This window comes from Pleurodeles waltl, chromosome 2_2 (assembly GCF_031143425.1).
Source record: "Pleurodeles waltl isolate 20211129_DDA chromosome 2_2, aPleWal1.hap1.20221129, whole genome shotgun sequence".
Lineage (NCBI taxonomy): Eukaryota > Metazoa > Chordata > Amphibia > Caudata > Salamandridae > Pleurodeles > Pleurodeles waltl.
Window position 1 is genome coordinate 570,223,469 of NC_090439.1, and position 20,806 is coordinate 570,244,274.

Genomic DNA, 20,806 nt, shown 5'->3' on the forward strand with positions numbered 1-20,806 from the left:
TTGCTTGCTTAATAACTTCCATACAATCTGATGGTAGTTGTAAATATCCAAACTCTATGACCTCAGGAGCCAAATCGCCAGATTGAGTGTCTTGGGATTTGGGTGCCTGATTTGCCCTTTGTTTTGTATCAACTGGTCTGGTCTGTTTGGGAGTTTGGTACTACTGACAGGTCTAACAAGGTTGTGTACCACGGTTGACGGGCCCACGTTGGTGCTATGAGTATCATACTGAGTGTGTTTTGATGCAATTTGTTGACTACAAATGGAATGAGTGGGAGAGGGGGAAAAGCGTAAGCAAATAACCCTGAACAATTGATCCATAGAGCATTGCCCTTGGATAGGGGATGTGGGTGCCTGGATGCGAAGTTTTGGCATTTTGCATATTCGCTTGTGTCTAACAGATCTATGTTTGGTGTTTCCCATTGTTGAAAGTATTTTTGAAGTACTTGAGGGTGAATCTCCCACTCGTTGTGTTAGTTGATGATTTCTGCTGGGAACATCTGCCAATTGGTTGTGTATCCCTGGAATGTATTGTGCTACTAGGTGAATTTGATTGTGGATTGTCCATTTCCAAATGTTCTGGGCTAGAAGGGAGAGTTGGGACGAATGCGTTCCTCCTAGTTTGTTTAGGTAATACATGGTTGTCATGTTGTCTATTTTGGTAAGGAAATTCTTCTGTGTGAGAAGAGGCTGAAAAGCTTTGAGTGCTAGGAAGACAGCTAACAATTCTAAGTGATTTATGTGCAGCTGTTTGTGTTTGGCATCCCATTGTCCTTGAATGTTGTGATGGTTGAGGTGAGCTCCCCAACCAATCATCAGTGCATCTGTTGTAATTATGGTCTGAGGCACAGGATCTTGAAATGGCCGCCCTTTGTTTAGATTTGTGGAACTCCACCACTGAAGGGACATGCATGTTTGGCGGTCTATCAACACTAGATCTTGAAATTGACCATGTGCCTGTGACCATTGTTGTGCAAGGCACTGTTGTAAGGGCTGCATATTTAGTCTTGCGTGTGGAACAATCCCAATACATAATGCCATCATCCCTAAAATCTTCATGACAAATCTGACCGTGTACTGTTGATTTGTCTGTATCTGTGTGATTATGTTTTGGAATGCTTGTATTCTTTGCGTATTTGGACATGCTAGCGCTTTTTGAGTATTTAGTATTTAGTATTGCACCCAGATACTGTTGTATATGAGCAGGTTGTAGATGCGACTTTTGGTAATTTATTGAGAACCCTAGCGTGTGCAGGGTTTGTAATTACGTAATGTGTATGGTTTTGACACTGCGCATGACTGTTTGATTTTATTAACCAATTGTCTAGATATGGAAAGACATGTATATGTTGTCTTCTTAGGTAGGCTGCGACTACTGCTAGGCACTTTGTGAATACTTTTGGAGCGGTTGTTATTCCGAAGGGTAACACTTTGAACTGATAGTGCTTTCCTTGAATGACAAACCTGAGATATTTTCGGTGCGCAGGATGGATGGGTATATGAAAATACGCATCCTTGAGGTCTAATGTTGCCATGAAATTGTGTTTTTGGAGTAGTGGGATAGCATCTTGAAGAGTTACCATGTGAAAATCTTCTGACAGGATGTAAAGATTGAGGGTCCTGAGAGCTAATATTGGTCTGAGGGTGCCATCTTTTTTGGGAATCAGGAAATATAGTGAATAAACCCCTGTCCCTATTTGAGCTTGTGGCACAGGTTCTATTGCTTGGTGAGTAAGAGAGATTTGACTTCTTACTGTAACAGATTGATGTGTTCTGTAGATAGTTTGTGCGACTTTGGTGGAATGATTGGGGAGTCTGTATCAATTCTAGGCAATAACCATTGATAGTACCCAATTGTCTGTGGTAATGTTTTGCCAATTTGTGTGGAACTGTTGTAGTCTTCCCCCCACAAGAGAGGTGTGGAGTGGAAGGGAATGAGAGAAGTCACTGTTTTGGGGGTTGTAGAGGCTGCCTAGAGGTTTGCCATTTCTCTCTATTTCTGGGTTACTGCCCCCTATATGTGCCCCTAAAACCACCTTGTTGGTATTGTGGTTGGTAGGCTTGTTTTGCCTGTGATGTGGATGCCTCTACTGTTTGTGTTCAAAATCTACCTCTAAACTGAGGTTTCCGAAAGGATCCCCTGTATGGTGTGGAGTATAGTGCACCCATTGCTTTTGCAGTATCTGAATCTTTGCACAATTTCCCAATGGCTGTATCAACTTCTGGGCCAAAAAGTTGTTTCTTATTGAACAGCATATTTAACACCGCTTGCTGTATTTCGGGTTTAAGGCCCGAGGACCTGAGCCATGCATGCCTCCTTATTGTTACTGCAGTGTTGACACTTCTCGCAGAGGTGTCTGCTGCGTCTAGGGCAGATCGAATTTGATTATTGGTGATGGCTTGCCCTTCCTCCACCATTTGCTGTGCCCTCTTCTGACGTTCTTTGGGGAGATGCTGAATTATCTCTTGCATCTCATCCCAATGGGCCCTGTCGTATCTAGCTAACAGAGCTTGTGAGTTAGCTATCCCCCATTGATTCGCTGCTTGGGATGCAACTCTCTTCCCCGCAGCATCAAACTTTCTGCTTTCTTTGTCTGGTGGAGGTGCATCTTGTGATGACTGGGAGTTTGCCCTTTTTCTAGCAGCGCTGACTGCTACTGAATCTGGAGGAACTTGCTGAGTTATGTAATTAGGATCAGAGGGAGATGGTTTGTACTTTTTTTCTATCCTGGGTGTAATTATCCTTGCCTTAACTGGCTCATTAAATATTTGATCAGCGTGTTTTAACATGCATGGGAGCATGGGGAGGCACTGATATTTTGAATGCCTTGAGGAGAGTGTATTAAACAAAAAATTGTCTACCAAAGGTTTAGTGTGCATGGTGACCCCATGGTATGCTGCAGCCCTAGCTAAAGCCTGATTGTACACAGTGCTATCCTCAGGTGGTGAAGGTTTACAGGGATAGCAGTCTGGGTCATTGCTAGGAATGGGATCTGGATCATAAACATCCCATGGATCTACATTGTCCTGTTGTGAGTCAAAAGAGTGTGATGGAGACTGCACTGGTGTAGTACTGGTAGAAGGAGAGGTATGCAGGTGTGGAGAGTGAGAGGGAGAATGAGGAGGAGACAATTGAGGAGGTGGTGGTTTCTCCTTCGGCTTTGGCACTTTAGCTGGAGGGTGCATAGTGTCCAATTCCTCCTGAAAGGCTAGCTTTCTCTTAGGTATTAGAGGAGGTGCTGTCTGTTTCCTTTTGCTTTTGTCCATTACTTCAATTATTGGCTGTACTTGAGTCTCCTCTTCGGAGGTTTTGTGGCTTTCTTTTAGTCTCTTTGAAAGTCCATGCTACTCTGTGTATTCTCCCCTTTTCAGCTCCGAAGCCGGCTTTTTCGGTATCAGAAAATATGGTGTAGTGGATGTTCTTGGCTCCGAAAGCGATTTTTGAATTTTTTACTCCGAAAAATGGTGCTTGCTCGAGTCTGACACGGGGCCTTTTATCGTCTCCAATGGTTTCGGCGGAGTGGCCTTTTTCGTGCTGAACTGGCAGTTTGGTCACCGGATGTCTTTTTTCGGGTCGAGCCATGGCCTTCCGGCAGTGGCATACCCAAGGCCTTATGTTTCTGTCTTTGTGATGGTACAGGGGCAGGCGTACTCACATGTTGTCCTGTCGTGACCGGTCTGTCTTCCTCGGACTCCTGGTCAGAGTCAGAACCTCGAACAGAGACTGCTGTCTGCATGATCTCTTCCTCCTCCACGTGGAGATGTTCGGAGCTTCTGGATGCCATCTCGAGTCTTCGTGCCCTCCTGTCTCGAAGAGTCTTTTTGGAACGAAAGGATCGACAGGCCTCACAATTTTCTTCCCAATGATCTGGGGAAAGGCAAAGATTACAGACGACATGTTGGTCTGTATAAGGACCCGATGGCGGAAAAGAAACAATCTAACATGGAGTTGATGCCCATGCGCAATGGAACCGAAGAGGAGGAGTCACTCGATCCTGTGACTCGAAAACACTTCTTCGAAGAAAAACAACTTGTAAAACTCCATGCCCAACACTAGATGGCAGAAGTATAATGCACAGCTTGTTTATCTGCAGCTACACATGCCACAGAATATATATATCTATATCTATATATAAATAAAACATTTATCACCTGAAGGAGAAAGATCTATTCAAACTTCTTGGCTGCCACATATTATGAACAGATTTTTTTTGCTTTCAATACTGGACCTTTTAAACAAATTTTTTAAGATTAGTGTCAACTGTATGTTCTTTTCTTTTGATCAGAGGTTTGGTAAAACAATAGTAAAGCAACTCTATACTTAAACATGAAAGACAGGACTAGAGAGCCAGTTTTCACTTAAGACTGCCTAAGGTCCATGATTTATATAACTTACAGAAAAGCAAATACCTTATGCAAGTATTATTCAAAATATTTCTTGTTAAAGAACTGTGCTTTACAGAAGTCAAAAACAATAGAAACAAAAACAGGAAAAAGGAGTAAACTCACCTTCCATTTGGGTTTACAATCCGTCGGTGTCCAGTGCCCACCTGCCTTGATGTTCATATTCTTAGCAAATGACTGATGAATTTCTTCTAAACTTATTTCACTCATGTTAATATCGATGGGACCTCCTATACAAATACAGAAAGGAGAATTCAAGGTTGGAATATTGCAGCAAATAAATGTGAAATAGACCTGTACAAATGAAAAAGTAAAAATATTATTTACTATGTCTTTACATGGATGCCAACTTGTGATAGCCTAGTAACATTTCTCTACTCATTCGTTGCCTCTGGTTAAGGTTAACCATAAGTGCGGTAACCTCAGCATGCAGCAAACACATAACCACCGTGAAGTTCCCAGATCACTCAACTAAATAGATAAAACTATACGTGGCTATGTATATTGAGGAATATTTCATTTTTAGGTTCAGCCTCTATTCCAGACCTGTTGTATATACTTTGTGGGCTTCAAGTCTGCCTATTGCTTTTCATTTGTTTGTTTCAGTATCCTTTAAAAAAATCCTTGCTTCCAAGAGGTTAATCTTACCTATTTGTCCGTACTTTTCATAGGTTGTTCTCTTCCATGGAGCAGCACCACATTAAAGGTAGCCTTTCACTTGTCCCATTACAGCAACTGGAAAGGGACTACTTTTTTCTTTGTCTAAACCCACCTCACACAAGCGCTCAAAGTTTTCAGTTGCTCCAAGCTCTACTGTCAGGTAGCCTCTTATTTCCCATTTTCGTTTGGAGTTCATAGGCAATTCTCAACTTCTCAAAATGATCACATTCTGCGGGGAATGGGCTTCCAAAGTTTTTGTATTTACGCAAGCACTGTACTAAATCCCATTTACAATTGCGTACAGGCTGTCTTCCATAGCGGCGAGGGTAGTAGAGAACACAGAAAAGGGACAAGTGCTTGCAACCGAGTCATAGTACTGAAAATGTGATGCCCACCTTAGAAACAAACTACCACCACTACGTTATATCAAGCAAAATGCTTTACGGGCACTACGTTGAAAGGCAGACTTCATGTAAGTTTCATTAAGTCTTTACTGAATCAGTCATACACCACCAACAATGCAACAGTTTCCAATGGCCAGGTATTATTTTCCTGTTACGCATTGCCAATGCTCACAGAGAATCATGACCACAACTATTTACATTGATTTCCAGTTACACTCTGCCGATTCACAGAGAAATTAGCTCTGTTACGATTCCTAATGACTACTGCCCCAATTTAAAATGGCAGCCGCATGTCATTCGCAATGACATTGTTAACGTCACACGCCATGACAAGGCCATCTTGTTTGTGGAACTTTCAGTTTGTTTCCAAGTGCTCAAATTTCTGCAAGTACTCCGAATTTCCATTTGTTTCCGATCGCTTGCAATTTTTGTACTGTTTGTCAACACTTTCAGTTTTTCTCCTGTCAATATTGATTTGTTTCTCAGCACTGTCACTGTTTCTCTTGCTTCTCGACACCCCTGATTTTGTTTTTTTTACTTGGAGCTTATATTTTTTGTCTGTTTCAAAGGATCCAGATGCTGGTCTTTTTTAGCACTTCGAGTATAGATTTGTTTCTCAGCACTAACAGCTTGGACATGTTTCTCAAAACTACCATCCCTAGTCTTTCTGTGCTTTTACTGCACTCTCAACAAGTGTACTTCGTAGAGCTCCCAATTTTGATTTCCTTTTTTTTTTTTTAAGTGTTATTAATATACCAGATAGTTTCCAGGGCCGGACCATCCCCAGTAGGTCCCACTGATCGTGAATAAACAGTGGAGTCACGGGTCCACTTTAATGTGATCTTGTTATGAGTTTCTATGAGGTAGTGGTCTGCCCTTTCAGCCTTATTTTGTGGTGCTCTAAACAGCCTCCTGTGTAGTAGATCCACTACTGTTCACCCGCATCCATCATTATCTGTGCCGGCCCAGTCCCTCCCCACTTCTCCCAGTTCAGCAAGTGGCCCCTCTGCCATCTGTTGCTGCTGCAAAGTACTGCATGGCAACACTACATGTGGATTTAACTTTGCAATGCTTGTTGTTAAAAATACAATTCAATGTTGAGGTCAGTTTTGAATAAGCATGAGGGAAGAATAACTTTTCCAGCAAATAGTAGGCTGACCCGAATAGGCAGAGATGACTTCTCTGAACCGGACAGAAAATACAGGGTGGGGCTGTGAGCATCTTTTTCTCCAATGTTCATAAGGCTGACCTCCTGTTCAAGCTGCATTGATACAACAAGCTACAGGAGGCCTTTCCTGCTACTGCTTGATGAGCAGTGGAAACTGGACCTTGACAAGAACATGCTGTTTTCCTCTGACTGACTCTCTGTGAACTGGTAAGTGCCTCCCCTGAGGTCCTAGGAGGCTTTTGACGTGTACTCCTATGGTGGTAACATTTTTTATCAGGACAAACCTGGTTGGTGTATTCAATCAGTGCTCCATTGTGGTCAGCACCAAATTGCCCCAGGTCCCGGTTAGACACAGACATTGACATTTTATGCTTTTTGGCACTATTCCTACTTAAAACTTAAAAAAGAAATTAGCTGATGGTGGATCTTTTATGGACTAAGAACTGAACAAAATGTTGCTTGCTAATTGATTATATAAAGAGACAACTTAAGCAACAATGATACTGTGTATACTGGATGCAATTCTGGTTTGTCATTTTTGTAAAATCATTAAACTTGGTTTATTTACTCTTCTTGGATTTTTGTCATTTTGTGAATTAAATCTTACTTAATTTTTCTAATTTAGTTGCAGAATTTTGTTCGTTTGCATTTTGACTTTATTATAGTTTTGGCACTGCAAAAATATTTTACACAGTGCCCTAAATTTAGCCTTCTGCTCTGTGCCATTGCTATCAAAGGGTCTAGTTCAGGTTAATTTAGTGACTTAGAGGGATCAGTCTGACAACAGTTAGGATTATTCTTGGAGATGGGTAGTCACCTTCCCTTGATGATAATCCAATTTCTTAAAGGATTCATCATCTGTTCATCACATGGGTGCTTCATAAAAAGCAAAATATCAGCAGACTTAAACATTCTTGACACTACAAAATTAATTGATTTATAAAACCTAACCTAGACACAGAAAATACTATTACAACCTGAGCTTCGTCATATACAATCAAGCTCCATCACATACAACAGGCATTTCCACTTCTCATGGTCACAGATCTTTAACTTCATCTAAAATTCACCTAAAATTCACATCTACCATCTGACAGGACAAGTTAAACTCACAATTGTCTTCCCAAGACACTCAGATTTGTAGAAATATGCAAAGTTTCCAATAAAACAAGTATGTGAAGCAGAGCTACAACCTACCATTTACAAAGAAAATATTTGATGGTAGTTAACTTCAAAATAAAACTTACGCATGAAAGGCAGCTTTTCTGGGCAGAGATGGTCAGGGGAGAATGAAAAGTTTTCTGGAAGATACATTGTTGGTTGTGCAATGAGATCACTGGTGTTGGTGCCCTCTGGATAATCTGTGAGGAAAAAGACACAAGGTGACAGTTTATACACATTATTGCAGTGTCACTGACAAACTGCGATAAAACAAAAGTATATTTTGAATCTTGAAAAAGCAGTTGGAGATGTGTTTCAGTTCATCTTGGCAAGATGGAACAACTACAAAAAGAAGTGTCAAGCCAAGAGGAAAGGAACAGGCAAATCGCACACTTTCTTTACACCAGTCGAGCTCACTCAATTGGCTTAGTCAGGTCACTAGCTCATGACCCGGCTGCCTAAGCTACACTCCAACTCTGTCTACCATAAATGCCACCTTATTAAAACTGATTTTTAAGTGAAAAGGAAAATAACATCAAATTTGTAACCTTTAAATGGCTGCTAGTGCAAAGATCTGGCGTATGTTTATAGCATTCTGTTGTCCCATGACTAGCTTCCTGCTTTATAAATACCCTTAATGAAAGGAACCAAATAAAGACAAGTAATCAAGTCCCCGGACGAATATCCATTCCCCCTCTTCTGGGTCCCCCAAATTAGAAACACAGCAGTGGTAACTAATGTAAACCTATGTTTCCGTATGGTGCATTCAATGACAAGAAGGCTGGAACTCTGAAGCGTAGCTTGATCAGTATGATCGGGGTGGGGAGGGCTTCAGATTTCCCAACAATCACATTGGGATATCTTGTTAAAACACATTATATGAGTAACAGGACAAGAGGTGGGCTTTATGGGCACTGGAATGAGAGAGGGGGCAGCTTGTTAGGGGCACTTAAAACAACATTTTTCAAACTAATCCGCAACTTCCTCAGGGGAGAGTGCCTTAGCCTGTCCCAAGAAGGGAAGCTGGCTCTTATGCCTGAAATAGATGGCAGGATGGCCACGTTATAGCCAAGTACATACACAAACCCAAATAGGGTATCGTCCATTTCTGGCGATCATCTCGGGATAAGCTTATTGACATTACTGGTCCCTTGATGAAGATCCTTGACATGGCCAAGGAGGCTGGAGAATCGGAGTCCCTGGTTTCCCCCGATGTCATATCAGGCTAGGCTCAGAGAGCCATCATCCTTTTGGGCAGTGCCAACTATCCTTCCCTACTGAGTGATGACGGTCACTCTTGATCAAAGTGGTCCCCAACTTATGGAACCTTGCAACCTAGGATGAGGGAGCTGGGGCACAGGGGTGGGGGTTGTTTGGGGACCCATTCATAATAGAGCCCGGTAAATCGGTTGCCACATTCACCTCTCTTTAGAAGGTGTACGCTTACATTAAAAAACATTTTTTTCCTGTGGCAGGGAGGTCAACCAGCTATGTTGACTTTCATGAACCTCCAGACGGGGACAATGGCGGGACTTAACCAGATTTGGTGGGTTCTTCCCTTCCAAAGGATGTCCACGTCAAAGCTGAGCCAGCTGCTGCTTAAGAGGCGGCAATGCCTAAAATAGTACACCAATTTCTACAATTCCTGTGGCACCAACACATATACCAATTCACAACTGTACACTTCGGCCTGTAGTCAGCGCCTTGGTGCTTCACCAAGGTGTTCAAACCAGCCGTGGAATATCTCAGGAGCATATGTTTTCTTCTGATAAACCAGTCTTGGAGGAAACTGACAAAGTCCTTCCAGGTAGCAAACCTCTTATTGGAGGTCTCTAGGCTTCGTCATCAACAAGGAGAAATCTCATTTAGGTCCCACTCACAAACTGACCTACCTGGGTTTTGTCAGACTCACAGGAGACCATTCTAAGCTTACTGTCACGGAAGGTGGCAAAAACAACAAACAGATCCTGTGGAAAACCTGTCAAAACCAACTAACTCCCTACGCCGCATCCCTACGGTGGTCAGCCTGCTCTCATTCTCTATTCAGCCAAATTTCCCTGCACCCAACCCCATTACTGAGCTCTGCAACACCTAAAGGTGCCCCACCTTCTAAAATGCCTCACATACTCTGAATCAATACCCCTGTCAATGGAAGCCAAGGAGGAGATTGGCTTATCGTAAACATACATGTAGTCATGGAATGAGAGAGCCATCTTTAGATCCAATGCGGACCTCATTATCGAATCAGCTGCCTGCACAACATGCTGGGATGCATGATGGAGGGAACTGTCCACAGGTGGAGGCTGGCCATCCCTAGAATGGAGGCTACACATGTGTTGCCTAGCCCCTTGTCAGATCATTTATCATTTTGCTGTTCGATGAAGGACAGAGTGCAGTGTTGCATACTTCTAAAAATGGACAACACAGTGGTGGGATATGTCAACCCCCTGTGTGGCATGAAATCCAAGACCCTCTCAAACTTGGCCAGAGATTTCTGCGACTTCTGCCTCTGCAACAGAATTTCAGTGATAGCAGTGTATCTCCCAAGCTAAGCCAATGAGATAGCGGACTAGTAATCCAGATAACTGCACGATGCAAGCATGTGGAAACTGGACCTTCAGATTATCTAGGCTCCGACATGCAGATAGGGGCCATTCTCGGCGGCCCTCTTTGCATCCACATTGGATCAGTTAGGAGACAGGCTCTTTAGCTGGAAGCCGGACCCGTTGACAAGTGCGACAGAAGTCTTCCTCCAGGACTGGAACAAAGACAGGATATGCATTTCCCCCATTCCCAATGAGAACCTGTGGATTGGCACAAGAGAGGAAAAACAGGCAGACCTGGTATTAGTGTCCCCCTCCTGGAGATCTCAAGCTTGGTTTCTGGTTCTGGTTTCTGGTTCTCTGGGATTCTCTAATCTGCCTACCCTATATCGGGATCATATTCAGGATCCATCTGTGAACTCCCACAAATTGGTTCTGGAGGTACACTGCATCCTATGACATGGAGGATTTAGGCAAAAATGGGAAGTCCCAGGACTTTTGGAAGATGCTCAGGTACTCCTCTCCAAAGTATGGGGAGACTACCACTGAGACATACAAATCTGCTTGGTCCAAGTTGATGGGTTGTACTTGCAGAGGGATCCGGGTTATGTGGGGTCCGACATTGTATTTCTCTTAAATTTCCTTTCAGAGATGGCCTCTTGTGTAGAAATTACTGAGGGGTGTTTGTCTCTCCAGTTCCAGAGAACCACAATATCCCTCTCTGTGTGATGTGAATTTAACTTAGTCCTCTCCAGGCAACATAACAGATACCTTTCATGAAAGGAATTATGAAGTAAGTTTGCAATTTTGCCCGGTTTACTCGCCTGCAGGATGGTCTTGGATGTACAAACTTTGGACATTACAGGTAGGATATTTACACCCAAGGGGGTGACTTTCAATATTTCTACGCAAAAGGTCCACTGTAGAATGATGCTGTATCCCTCCTTTGAGGGTAATCATAAGCTGTGTAGTGAGATGCATCAAGGCACACGAAGAGATGGACTCTCCCAGAGATAAAGAGAATTACTCATCTCTTTCAGGAAAAAAATTCAAGGCGGTCTCCTCTACCACCATCATGAGATAGGTCCGCTGGGTCATACAAGAAGCAGGCATCGACACCAATATTTTTGGAGCACACTCAGTCAGAGCTGCAATGGCCTCAAAGGCTTTCATGTTAGGTGCCAGACTAGAGGACATCATGAATGCTACAGAGTGGACCTCAGACTCGATCTTGAAAAGGTTTTACTTTTAGCCTGTCACAGACATGACCGCCTTGGTGGTGAGTAAGCTTTAAACCAGTGTAATTCTCACCTTCGTCGTTAACATAATTGAAACTTTCCATTTCTAGGAAATGTTTTCATTCCTGCACAGTGAGAGAGATCCAGGGTTTAGATTGAATGATGAAAAAAAAAATCCCACTGATGCAAGATTTTCTGAATGAAGGGATAAATCTTAAGCAGGCCCACTCTGGGTCAGAGGTTCTTCCTCTACCCGTAGATCCGAAGTTTAGACAGAAGGAAGATACGTTCTGATCCAAGAATCACCATGCCAAGAGAAACAAAGGGGCATGAAAGAGAAGTCTTGTAACAACCGGCAAACGGCTTGAATGATGGGAGGCTACAAGTATGCTGCTGTCTGGCTGTAGCATTTCTTATTGCAGCTTGCAGAGTAGGAATCAAGACCACCCATGAAGAGGCCTTTGTAGTAGTTCCGAAGTGACAGCAATGCTGCAATCAAGCCTGCACCCTGTGAGGGTATCTCCGGTCAAGAAAGATGTAGCGTAATGGTGTCACAGAACAAAACATATTTTGTGGTTTGGCTAACCAGCAGTCAAAGGGAGGGCATGTAAACCATCACTAAGTACTGCCTTTGGTAAACAGGTTTCGAAGACCACTTAAAAACAAATACCCTGAATACCACTTTCTGAAGAAATTGGCTGCTGAACCTGGTCTTCAACTGCCATCACTTAACCCAGCCACCAACTTACACTCACCTATTTCCACCAACTCAGCATGATGGAAATCATCAACCTAACCAAGATTAAAAGTATTAACTGCTTGTCAACAGGCCTATACCACCCAAAGTTGTAAACATCCTCTGCTCTTATCTTGGCAAGAGTTATCATCAGTTTATCCCTACTCACACCAATTCATTAATAAGAAAGGAGCCTATGTGATTTATGCTGATTTTGGTGTAGGAAGAGACCTTAAAGTAACACTGGCTCAGAAAATTCCTTGACTTGTAAATGATTGCTTTTAGCTGCTCCAATAAACTGGCTACAACAGAACCCATAATCCTTGCTGTTTGAAGTCTTTAGGTTGGTAACCAGTAGGTGCTTTTCTATCCAAACAAATGTTCCATACACTAGACAGGTCAGTGTCAACCTCAATCTCTTCTATAGCAGTTTTGACTGACCTCTTCCTGGGGCCTACATGATTTGAACAAGGGCCATTCATCCAAGGAGAAGCCAACAATAGTTTGCAATGAGTGTCTTTCATGGCTACCAGACACAAACCTCAGGCCGGCATACTCAATATATGCCTTCACTTCAACACATAGGTAGGCACTGGTTTGTCAGCTCTAAAGACTTGGGGCCTGATTTAGAGGTTGGTGGAGGGTGTTACTCCATCACAAACGTGACGGATATTCCATCCGCCATTTTACAATTCCATTATAGTCTATGTAACTTGGAACCTTGGACAGGATATCTGTCACGTTTGTGACGGAGTAACTTCTCCACGAAACTCTGAATCAGGCCCTTAAATCATCTAATTTCATCTGGGATTACCACCACTAAGACCGTATTGGCAGTAAAAGAAGCTCAAATCTCATATGCAAACTTATGCAGTTCTCGTAGCAAAAGAAGGATGACAATTGTAATTTATCTAGTGTAATGCCTCTTTTAACCTCCAAAAGACCTCTTTTACCCTGGGATCTCAAAATTGGTCACATATTGCTTTTTTGGGGGCTTTTAAGGTGACACTTCAAGCCACTATCTACCTCTTCTCAGAAGCAGAGCAACAAATACCTCCACTTTTCAGGTCTGAAGTCTGAACACCTCAAAATATCACAGCCCGATAGCATGCCAATGACATGTATAATAACAATCGTTTTCCATTGCTTTAATGCTTTATGAGCTGTGGTATTGGAAGAGACATTCCCACACAACAGAAAAAATCGTATTGCCCAAAAGGAATGGTTACAGTAAACTTGGAAGAAAGAAGAAAGGAATGAAACTTTTTTAAATTCAAATTTGAGAGAAGAAAGACGCTCAAATTGAACAGGTCCAACAACAGCTAGTTAAGTATTTGGTTAATCAAACAACTTAAGAATTAAAATAAAGTCTGGTAGAGCGTGCTACAGGGTTTAAACTACTCAATACAGAATTCTAATTTGAAGGATGCACAACTCCTATATTTGAACTTTGTTTTCCGGTTTCATGATAGTTTCTTGCAAACAAGGAGGTGTGGTTGTACCATTGGTGCCATTCTACTGGGAATGGTCTACTGAAGGGCAGTCAAACACACTGGATAATCTTCTGGATCACTGCCTTTATCTCACAGGTTTTTAGACCATTGTTAGACAAATGTGGAAAATCTTCCAGGCGAGTCAGGCATGAGCCAGTGTAGAATAGCCCAGGCATGGAATGCACACACTTAATTATAACCGATCTCAATTGGTTTTGTGTTCACTCCTACAACTGAAAAGCTGCAGTGCAATTCCAGATAACATGCTTAATGGCTAGAAATTTCAAATATGCAAAACAAATGTTCAGGAAGCAACAATAGTAAAAATCAAATTACGACTGAAAGTCAAATGAAGATAAGGAGCACTCATTCACCCTTTGCTTTTAACACGCAACATAAACTCCTAAATTACCCTTTGCTGAGTCATAGTGCTAATTTGTTTTGACATCTACATCAATAATATTTAGCAAAGTTTTACTTTTACTGGAATCCAAAGCAAATATAAATATATAAAAACTTGAAATTATCCCACAATAAAACCTCCCTTATTAGAAATTTAGAAATCAAGTTCCAAGGTCCTATTTTTACCTTTCCACAAATAAAAACCTAAGGTTTTAATTAAAAGAGCACAATCATAATCAGGACCTATTTTTCACTTACCAAATATCAACTTCTAAATACTGGGCAATCACAACTGTGTGATGATAGCACTGGAAATGTGATTACTCAACCCAAACGGTGAAGTGATTTTGCACTGGTCAAAAACGAAACTAAGACTTTTTTACATCAAGATTAAGTGCATGTTTAAATTTTGAAGGACGACTTGTAGCACAGAACTCTTCCAACCGGGCATTAGCCTGGAAAAGCATGTAGACTTGGAGTATCTTCAGAAAAATCTGTTAATTTATTAGATTGTTGCTCAAATTGATCTAGCCAAAACCACAACTGTCAGGCTGCGAGGGGAGGAACCTGTGATGCCGCCATATTGCTCAGGCTAAGGGTTTTCTCATAATGCATTTCCCAATGACTTGTGGAAATGTGCAAATGATTTGTACCTCAGAATGATAGGGAAGAAAAGTCATGATATTCTGTGCCCAAAATGTCTGCAATTACGTTAGCAGTATAATGGTGTTGCCTCCCCGTCACTAGTAAAGCAATAGGATGTAGTTGCACTTCGTGTGCTATATTGTGCTTAATATCAGGATTCTTATATGAGTTGTTTGTACACAACTATACTCTCCCTTTCCAGCAGTTATATGTTGGTTATATCAGACTAGTCGGGCAACAGATTTCAGACTCCCTGTGACTTGAGTCAGTGTACTCATTGTTTGTCTTTTATTCTTTCCTTTTTTGGGGATAACTTTGGGGGGAATACATGTGTGCGTGGCACTGTTGATGTAATATTTGTCATATTGCAATGCCTCTGAAAGTTATTAAAACATTAAAATTGTTTCAACCGAAACTGTCAGGCTGAGAACAGAGTTCTAGATGGAAGACATTGTTAAATCAGAATATAGCAACCAGGACAGAGGAAATAAATGATGTGTGCCCCCCGACATCACCGATAGTTATGCATAGGCAACATGCAGTGGCAAAAATCTATCTAAAAAAAAAAGCTGCAAATATCCACAGAGTTCTCTGAACAATTGTGCATAGTCGCTTCAAAATCAGGACACAATAGTCTATGTTATAGAGAACACTGTGGTCACCCCAACAAAAGAAAGCAGTGATACCGACTTTGGTATCTATTGGTAAGTGCTGATAATCTTCAAACCACCATGTCAGAAGATAAAACAAACTACTTTTATGATCTGATGGAATCCCTGAATTAGGATTGTGGCTTTGGATAAAAGACTGCGTTCACTGATTGGAAGAAATGGAGAGAAAAGAACACAGGCAGCACTGCTTGAGACTTTAATAGGTGAACAACTAATTCAGAACGCATGCGGGCTATTAGGAATAATTCCGGGAATCTGGGATAAACTAGCACATACAGCCCTTGAAAACCTCTATCACACAGCACCCAGTATGTAAGAGGAATATTAATGTAAATGTGTGATAGTGGAAATAAATAGAGCTTATCACTATTTTTGATTGTTAAAAGATTATCCTGACAAAAACAATTTCTGTTGGGATCAGGCCTTGATTTTATAATATGAAATGGAAGACTCAAATTAATATAGCTACTCTATCTTTTCTTGCTACCTACCCAGTCTCTTTTCACCTTTGCTAGGTCACACGGAGGCAGGCAAGTTTATTCAATAAGGGCTATGTTTTGTTTTTTCAGTAGCAAGGTATGAGAGAACATTCTTGCACATCACAAAACTGATCATGTCAATAATGTTTAGAAATAGAATACGCAAGTCCACTCCTTACGCTGTGCCTCAACACCATTCTAAAAGGCAGCAATCTTTATGAAAGGATGTGGGGGGAGATTTGCAACAATCAAATGATTCGTATACATATTAATGTCCCGATAGGTGCATCAGAAGGGAAAAAAAAATGAGGGGGCGGGGATTTTTCAAACAGAAAACCTAAAAGAAAAGAAAAGCAGAATGACAACAACAGTAGAGTGTTTACCCTGGAGTGTGTCTCAAACCTTTCAAAAGCAAGCTCCATCTTTAACCACCACGCCTATGCCGGTGCTCCTAAAACAGCAGGAGAAATACCAACGTTGACATACTATTATGAAAGGGGCATAGAAGGAAGTTTAGCATCTTAACCGTTTGAATAGGTTACTTCGACAGTGCTCTTTCTTTTAATGGTGATCTGGATTTGTCTTGTAGCAAGAGTGTAAGGTTCTAAGTTTTTCTTCATTCCGTATATCGGAGAGAGTTTTTCATTGTGTTGATGCAGTCATCTATCAACATCTAATCCCATCCTCCTCTCCTTCATTGAAGGTGCTCTACCTTTCATTTGGCCCTCCCACTCCACAGTTTTAGTGCATGATCTAGGTTCCTTCCCCATACACTAGGTGTTTGGATTGCTTGAATTCCTGCCTTGTATGCACTATAAAAACTCCAAAGCATATGAAACTGAGCTGACCAAATACAAATGTAGGTGTTAAACTAAAAATTACCACTTGCTATTTAAATCTTTGCCATTAAAATGTTTTATTCCCTTCCCATACCCAATCCCCCGGAAGTGGTTTAACGAAATCGAGTCGACTGCACGCCATTTTCTATGGCACGGCTCCCAATCTAAATTATCCCTTGCTACATGTCAAAGGGACATTAGTGAAGGGGGTATGGGAATGTCCAACATTTATTTCTCCTACCTGGCCATGCGCCTACAGGTGATTAACGACTGGCTGTCGGGAGGCTGGACGGACCCCGCATATAGACTGGAGCTCCAGACGTTGGGATACAGCGGGGTTTTCGATGCCCTGTACGGGGGAGCGATTCCACAGACCATCCCTGAGGTTACTAGGCTGGTGTTGACGGGGTGGCGAGCGGCACAGAAGACCACGGGGTGGTGGCCTCGACTAACTCAACAGACACCTCTTTGGCAGGGGAGATGGTTGAGGGAAAGTTTCCACGCTAGAGGGGTTCCGGAAATGGGACAATATAGGAATATCTACACTGGGTGACATTTGGGGGGATTCACAAATCCGGTCCTTCGAAGAGCTTCAGAAAACACACTCTTTAAACAAGACCCAATTTCATAAGTATCTGCAACTTAGGCATGCCTTACTAGTACACCTACATCCCGGGGATAACATCCCAGAACACAGCCCACTTGAGGCGAAGGTTATGATGGGACACCTAAACAAAGGAGGGATCTCCCAGATTTACCGAACTATCCTTGCAAATACAACTCCCCCCCCCCCCCCCTTGAGAAGCTACGCCAGAAATGGGAGGGTTGGGTGCTCCCCATAGAAGACCTAGATTGGAGAGAAGCACTAATAGCCCGCCGGAATCTGGCCATATCTACACGATTTCAGCTGCTACAAACCCTCTACTTACACACAGCTTACCTCACCCCTAAAAGGCTCCACCAAGCAAATCTCCGCCCCACAGACGAGTGCCCCCGTTGCTTTCAACCAGGAGCCGACTTCTTCCATATGATTTGGACCTGCCCAATTATAGAGTCATACTGGGGGTCAGTCTTGGGGGAGATCTCAGAGGTCCTACAGGCTGCGATAGAGATATCCCCGATTCCAATTTTGTTAGGGGCCATGGGCGAGATGGGGCTAAGCAGAGCGAATCGAACCTTCCTGGGGGTGGCCTGCTTGGTGGCGAAGAGGAACATCATGTCAGATTGGAAGGCTGTAAAAGCTCCGACCCTCGCCAAATGGAGACAAGGAATGGACTGGTGTGCAAGATGTGAAAAACTTGTATATGAGGTGAGGGGGTGCCCAGACAAGTACAACAGAGTATGGGGGAATTGGGACAGTTTACTGGCCATTTGATTAACCTATGAGAATAGATCTCTCCAGAAACTCTCTGGAGACACCTCGTGGCTGGTGGGAAGTAGCGCAATTAGCTGCAATCTCTGCTTTGTACTGAGGGAAGGATCAAGCCCACTAGGGGCGGTGTGAAGACGAAGCCGAACCTTATTGGGCACTGTGGTAGCGGGGGACTGCAGAACCTGTGCTCTGGAGATGGGATCATGCCCAGACCCTAATCCCTATCCCAATCACATGGAACTCACGGGGGCCTTCAAGATCATTAAAACTAAAAAGACAATCAAGTCGGATGCGACAGGTGTTATATCCCAAAGATGGTGTCGGGTTGTCGGTATTTGTACTTATTGTTATAATGTGTTTTTATTGTTCCTTTTAACCAAAATAAATAAAAAAAATCTTAATAAAAAAAATAAAAAACATGTTTTATTCCATGAAAACAGTACTTTATGTGTAGCAGAGATTTTCACTAAGGAAAGGGGGTAGGTGACAGATGGATAGATGTCACGGAGTGGGCATTTGAATTTATAGATAATCTGACTCATATTAATGAAATATGTCTGTAAACATAGTCAGCTGTGGTTTCTCCGTGGGAGCAGAGGAGTGTCGGCCCCCACACTGCTGTGGAGAAAGTGTAAAAAATAAAGTGATATTATTACAGTTTTATTTTTGACGCTTTCGAACAGCAGAGTGCGAGGGTGGGTCCAGTGCATCACTGCAGCCAATGTTTGGCAGCAGTGATGAGTGGCCACTTAAGTTTGAAGTGCGCATGTTGGTTTGGCCGGCTACCTTGCTACGACCAAACCGACATGCGCAATTCAAACCACTCCAACCCGGCTGTCTTGGACAGCTGGGTTGGAGAGCAGGCAGAGGCCTACAGTGCCTTTTGGAGCATGGAGCTGGCCCGCTCCAGCCAATCAAGAAGCTTTACTCACTCTGCTTAACAGCATGAAAACAGAGTCTTGATCAGATGAGAGAGTTGGCTGTGGGCTTCACGCTCAGAGGACGTGCTGCAGAACAAGTACATGCTGCAGAACATCCAGCTGCAGTGTATGGTAAATGTTCTTTCATGTTTATGTTAATGCGTACATTATTGTGTGTATTATGTGCAGGTAATTAGGAGTATATTTTCTGCGGCCCTCCAATGTGATTTGCCACCAACCGCCACTGAGTATAGTGTTATGTACTGATCAGTTGAGTTTTTTTTTTTTACTTTTACTAATGAAAATAAAGTGGTAAGTATTTGCTGAAGTAGGCTGTCTCCTTGCATCGCCAAGTTTTGCTCTTAAAAGGTAGTAAGTAAAGAACCTAGAGTTTTCTAAATGGTTCTTCCACAGCCTAAAAGGTACACACTGCTCTATATTGGTAATACTCGTCTACCAATGCCACCCACCAAACATGTATTCAAGTTTTATATGTACAATTCATAACATCAGATTCTACTCAATGAGGCAGAAACACTTTGTCAGTATATCAATAAACTGCACTGAAGGGTTCTAGCGCTTTAAAGAAAAATACCAAACTTAAAAGATTAAGAGGTTATTTTTTTTACCTGTGCCATTCAATGTGCTGTTCTTGTTGGTGTACAACCTTATCATGTGTCCGATGGTTCTCACATTATCTCTCAGCATTATGCCTTGAGCTTGGACCATAAAGAGGTAGGTGTTTGCTGAAACACAAAAGTAGTTAAACACTTATTTATTGCAGGTTTGCTTCACATATAAAATTCAATTTCCAAAGTTTGTAAACAATAGTGGTTTGCTGTGCATAAATTTGGAAATGTTACCAAATGGCATTAAATGACTAAGATACCGTAGGCAAGTAAGGATCTAACGCACCCCATCACACACGAGTGGGTGCAATTACTGAAATCCAGATTTTAAATGCGAGACATCAAGGGTATTTTTATTCACTTAAGGAAAATCTTCATTTCTGCATTCTGACAGCTGGATAAACATTCCTAAACAGAAGATCACCTCTACTGAAATATATTAAAATAGACTAATAGAGTGGCTTGGCAGGCAGTGTTGCCTGCAGTCGCTTTAAGAGGAGTTACAGTTTCTGTTCCCACAAGCAAGAAAGATAGAAAGCAAAGAAAACGAGAAGTGTGAAGCCTGAGGCAAGTAGAAACTATTAGTTTTATCTAGATTGCAGGAGGTAATCAAATCAAATCAAATCATTAACATTTATAAAGTGCGCTACTCACCTGTGCGGGTCTCAAGGCGCTAGGGGGAAGGGGGGTTACTGCTGCTCGAAAAGCCAGGTTTTGAGGAGTCTCCAGAATGCGTAGTGGTCCTGGGTGGTCCTGAGGCTGGTGGGGAGGGTGTTCCAGGTCTTGGCTGCCAGGAAGGAGAAGGACTTCCCACCCGCCGTGGAGCGGCGGATGCGAGGGACGGCAGCGAGCGCGAGGCCAGAGGAACGGAGGGGACGGGTGGGGTCGTAGAAGCTGAGGCGACGGTTGAGGTATTCCGGTCCCTTGTTGTGGAGGGCTTTGTGTGCGTGGGTGAGAAGTCGGAAGGTGATCCTTTTGCTGACTGGGAGCCAATGCAGGTGTCTCAGGTGTGCGGAGATGTGGCTGTTGCGGGGTACGTCGA

The 20,806-nt window shown here is 42.6% G+C and overlaps 1 protein-coding gene across 1 annotated transcript in view; it reads right to left on the minus strand.

The window, feature by feature from the left end:
* B4GALT6 (beta-1,4-galactosyltransferase 6) overlaps window positions 1–20,806 on the minus strand; it is a 176,602-nt gene that overhangs the window by 85,762 nt on the left and 70,034 nt on the right. The window contains exons 2-4 of the mRNA XM_069220073.1: window positions 19,765–19,881; window positions 7,884–7,997; window positions 4,510–4,634 (exon numbers count right to left, since the gene is read on the minus strand). Of these exons, the coding sequence (XP_069076174.1) occupies window positions 4,510–4,634; window positions 7,884–7,997; window positions 19,765–19,881 (356 nt within the window). The remainder of the gene's footprint in view (window positions 1–4,509; window positions 4,635–7,883; window positions 7,998–19,764; window positions 19,882–20,806) is intronic.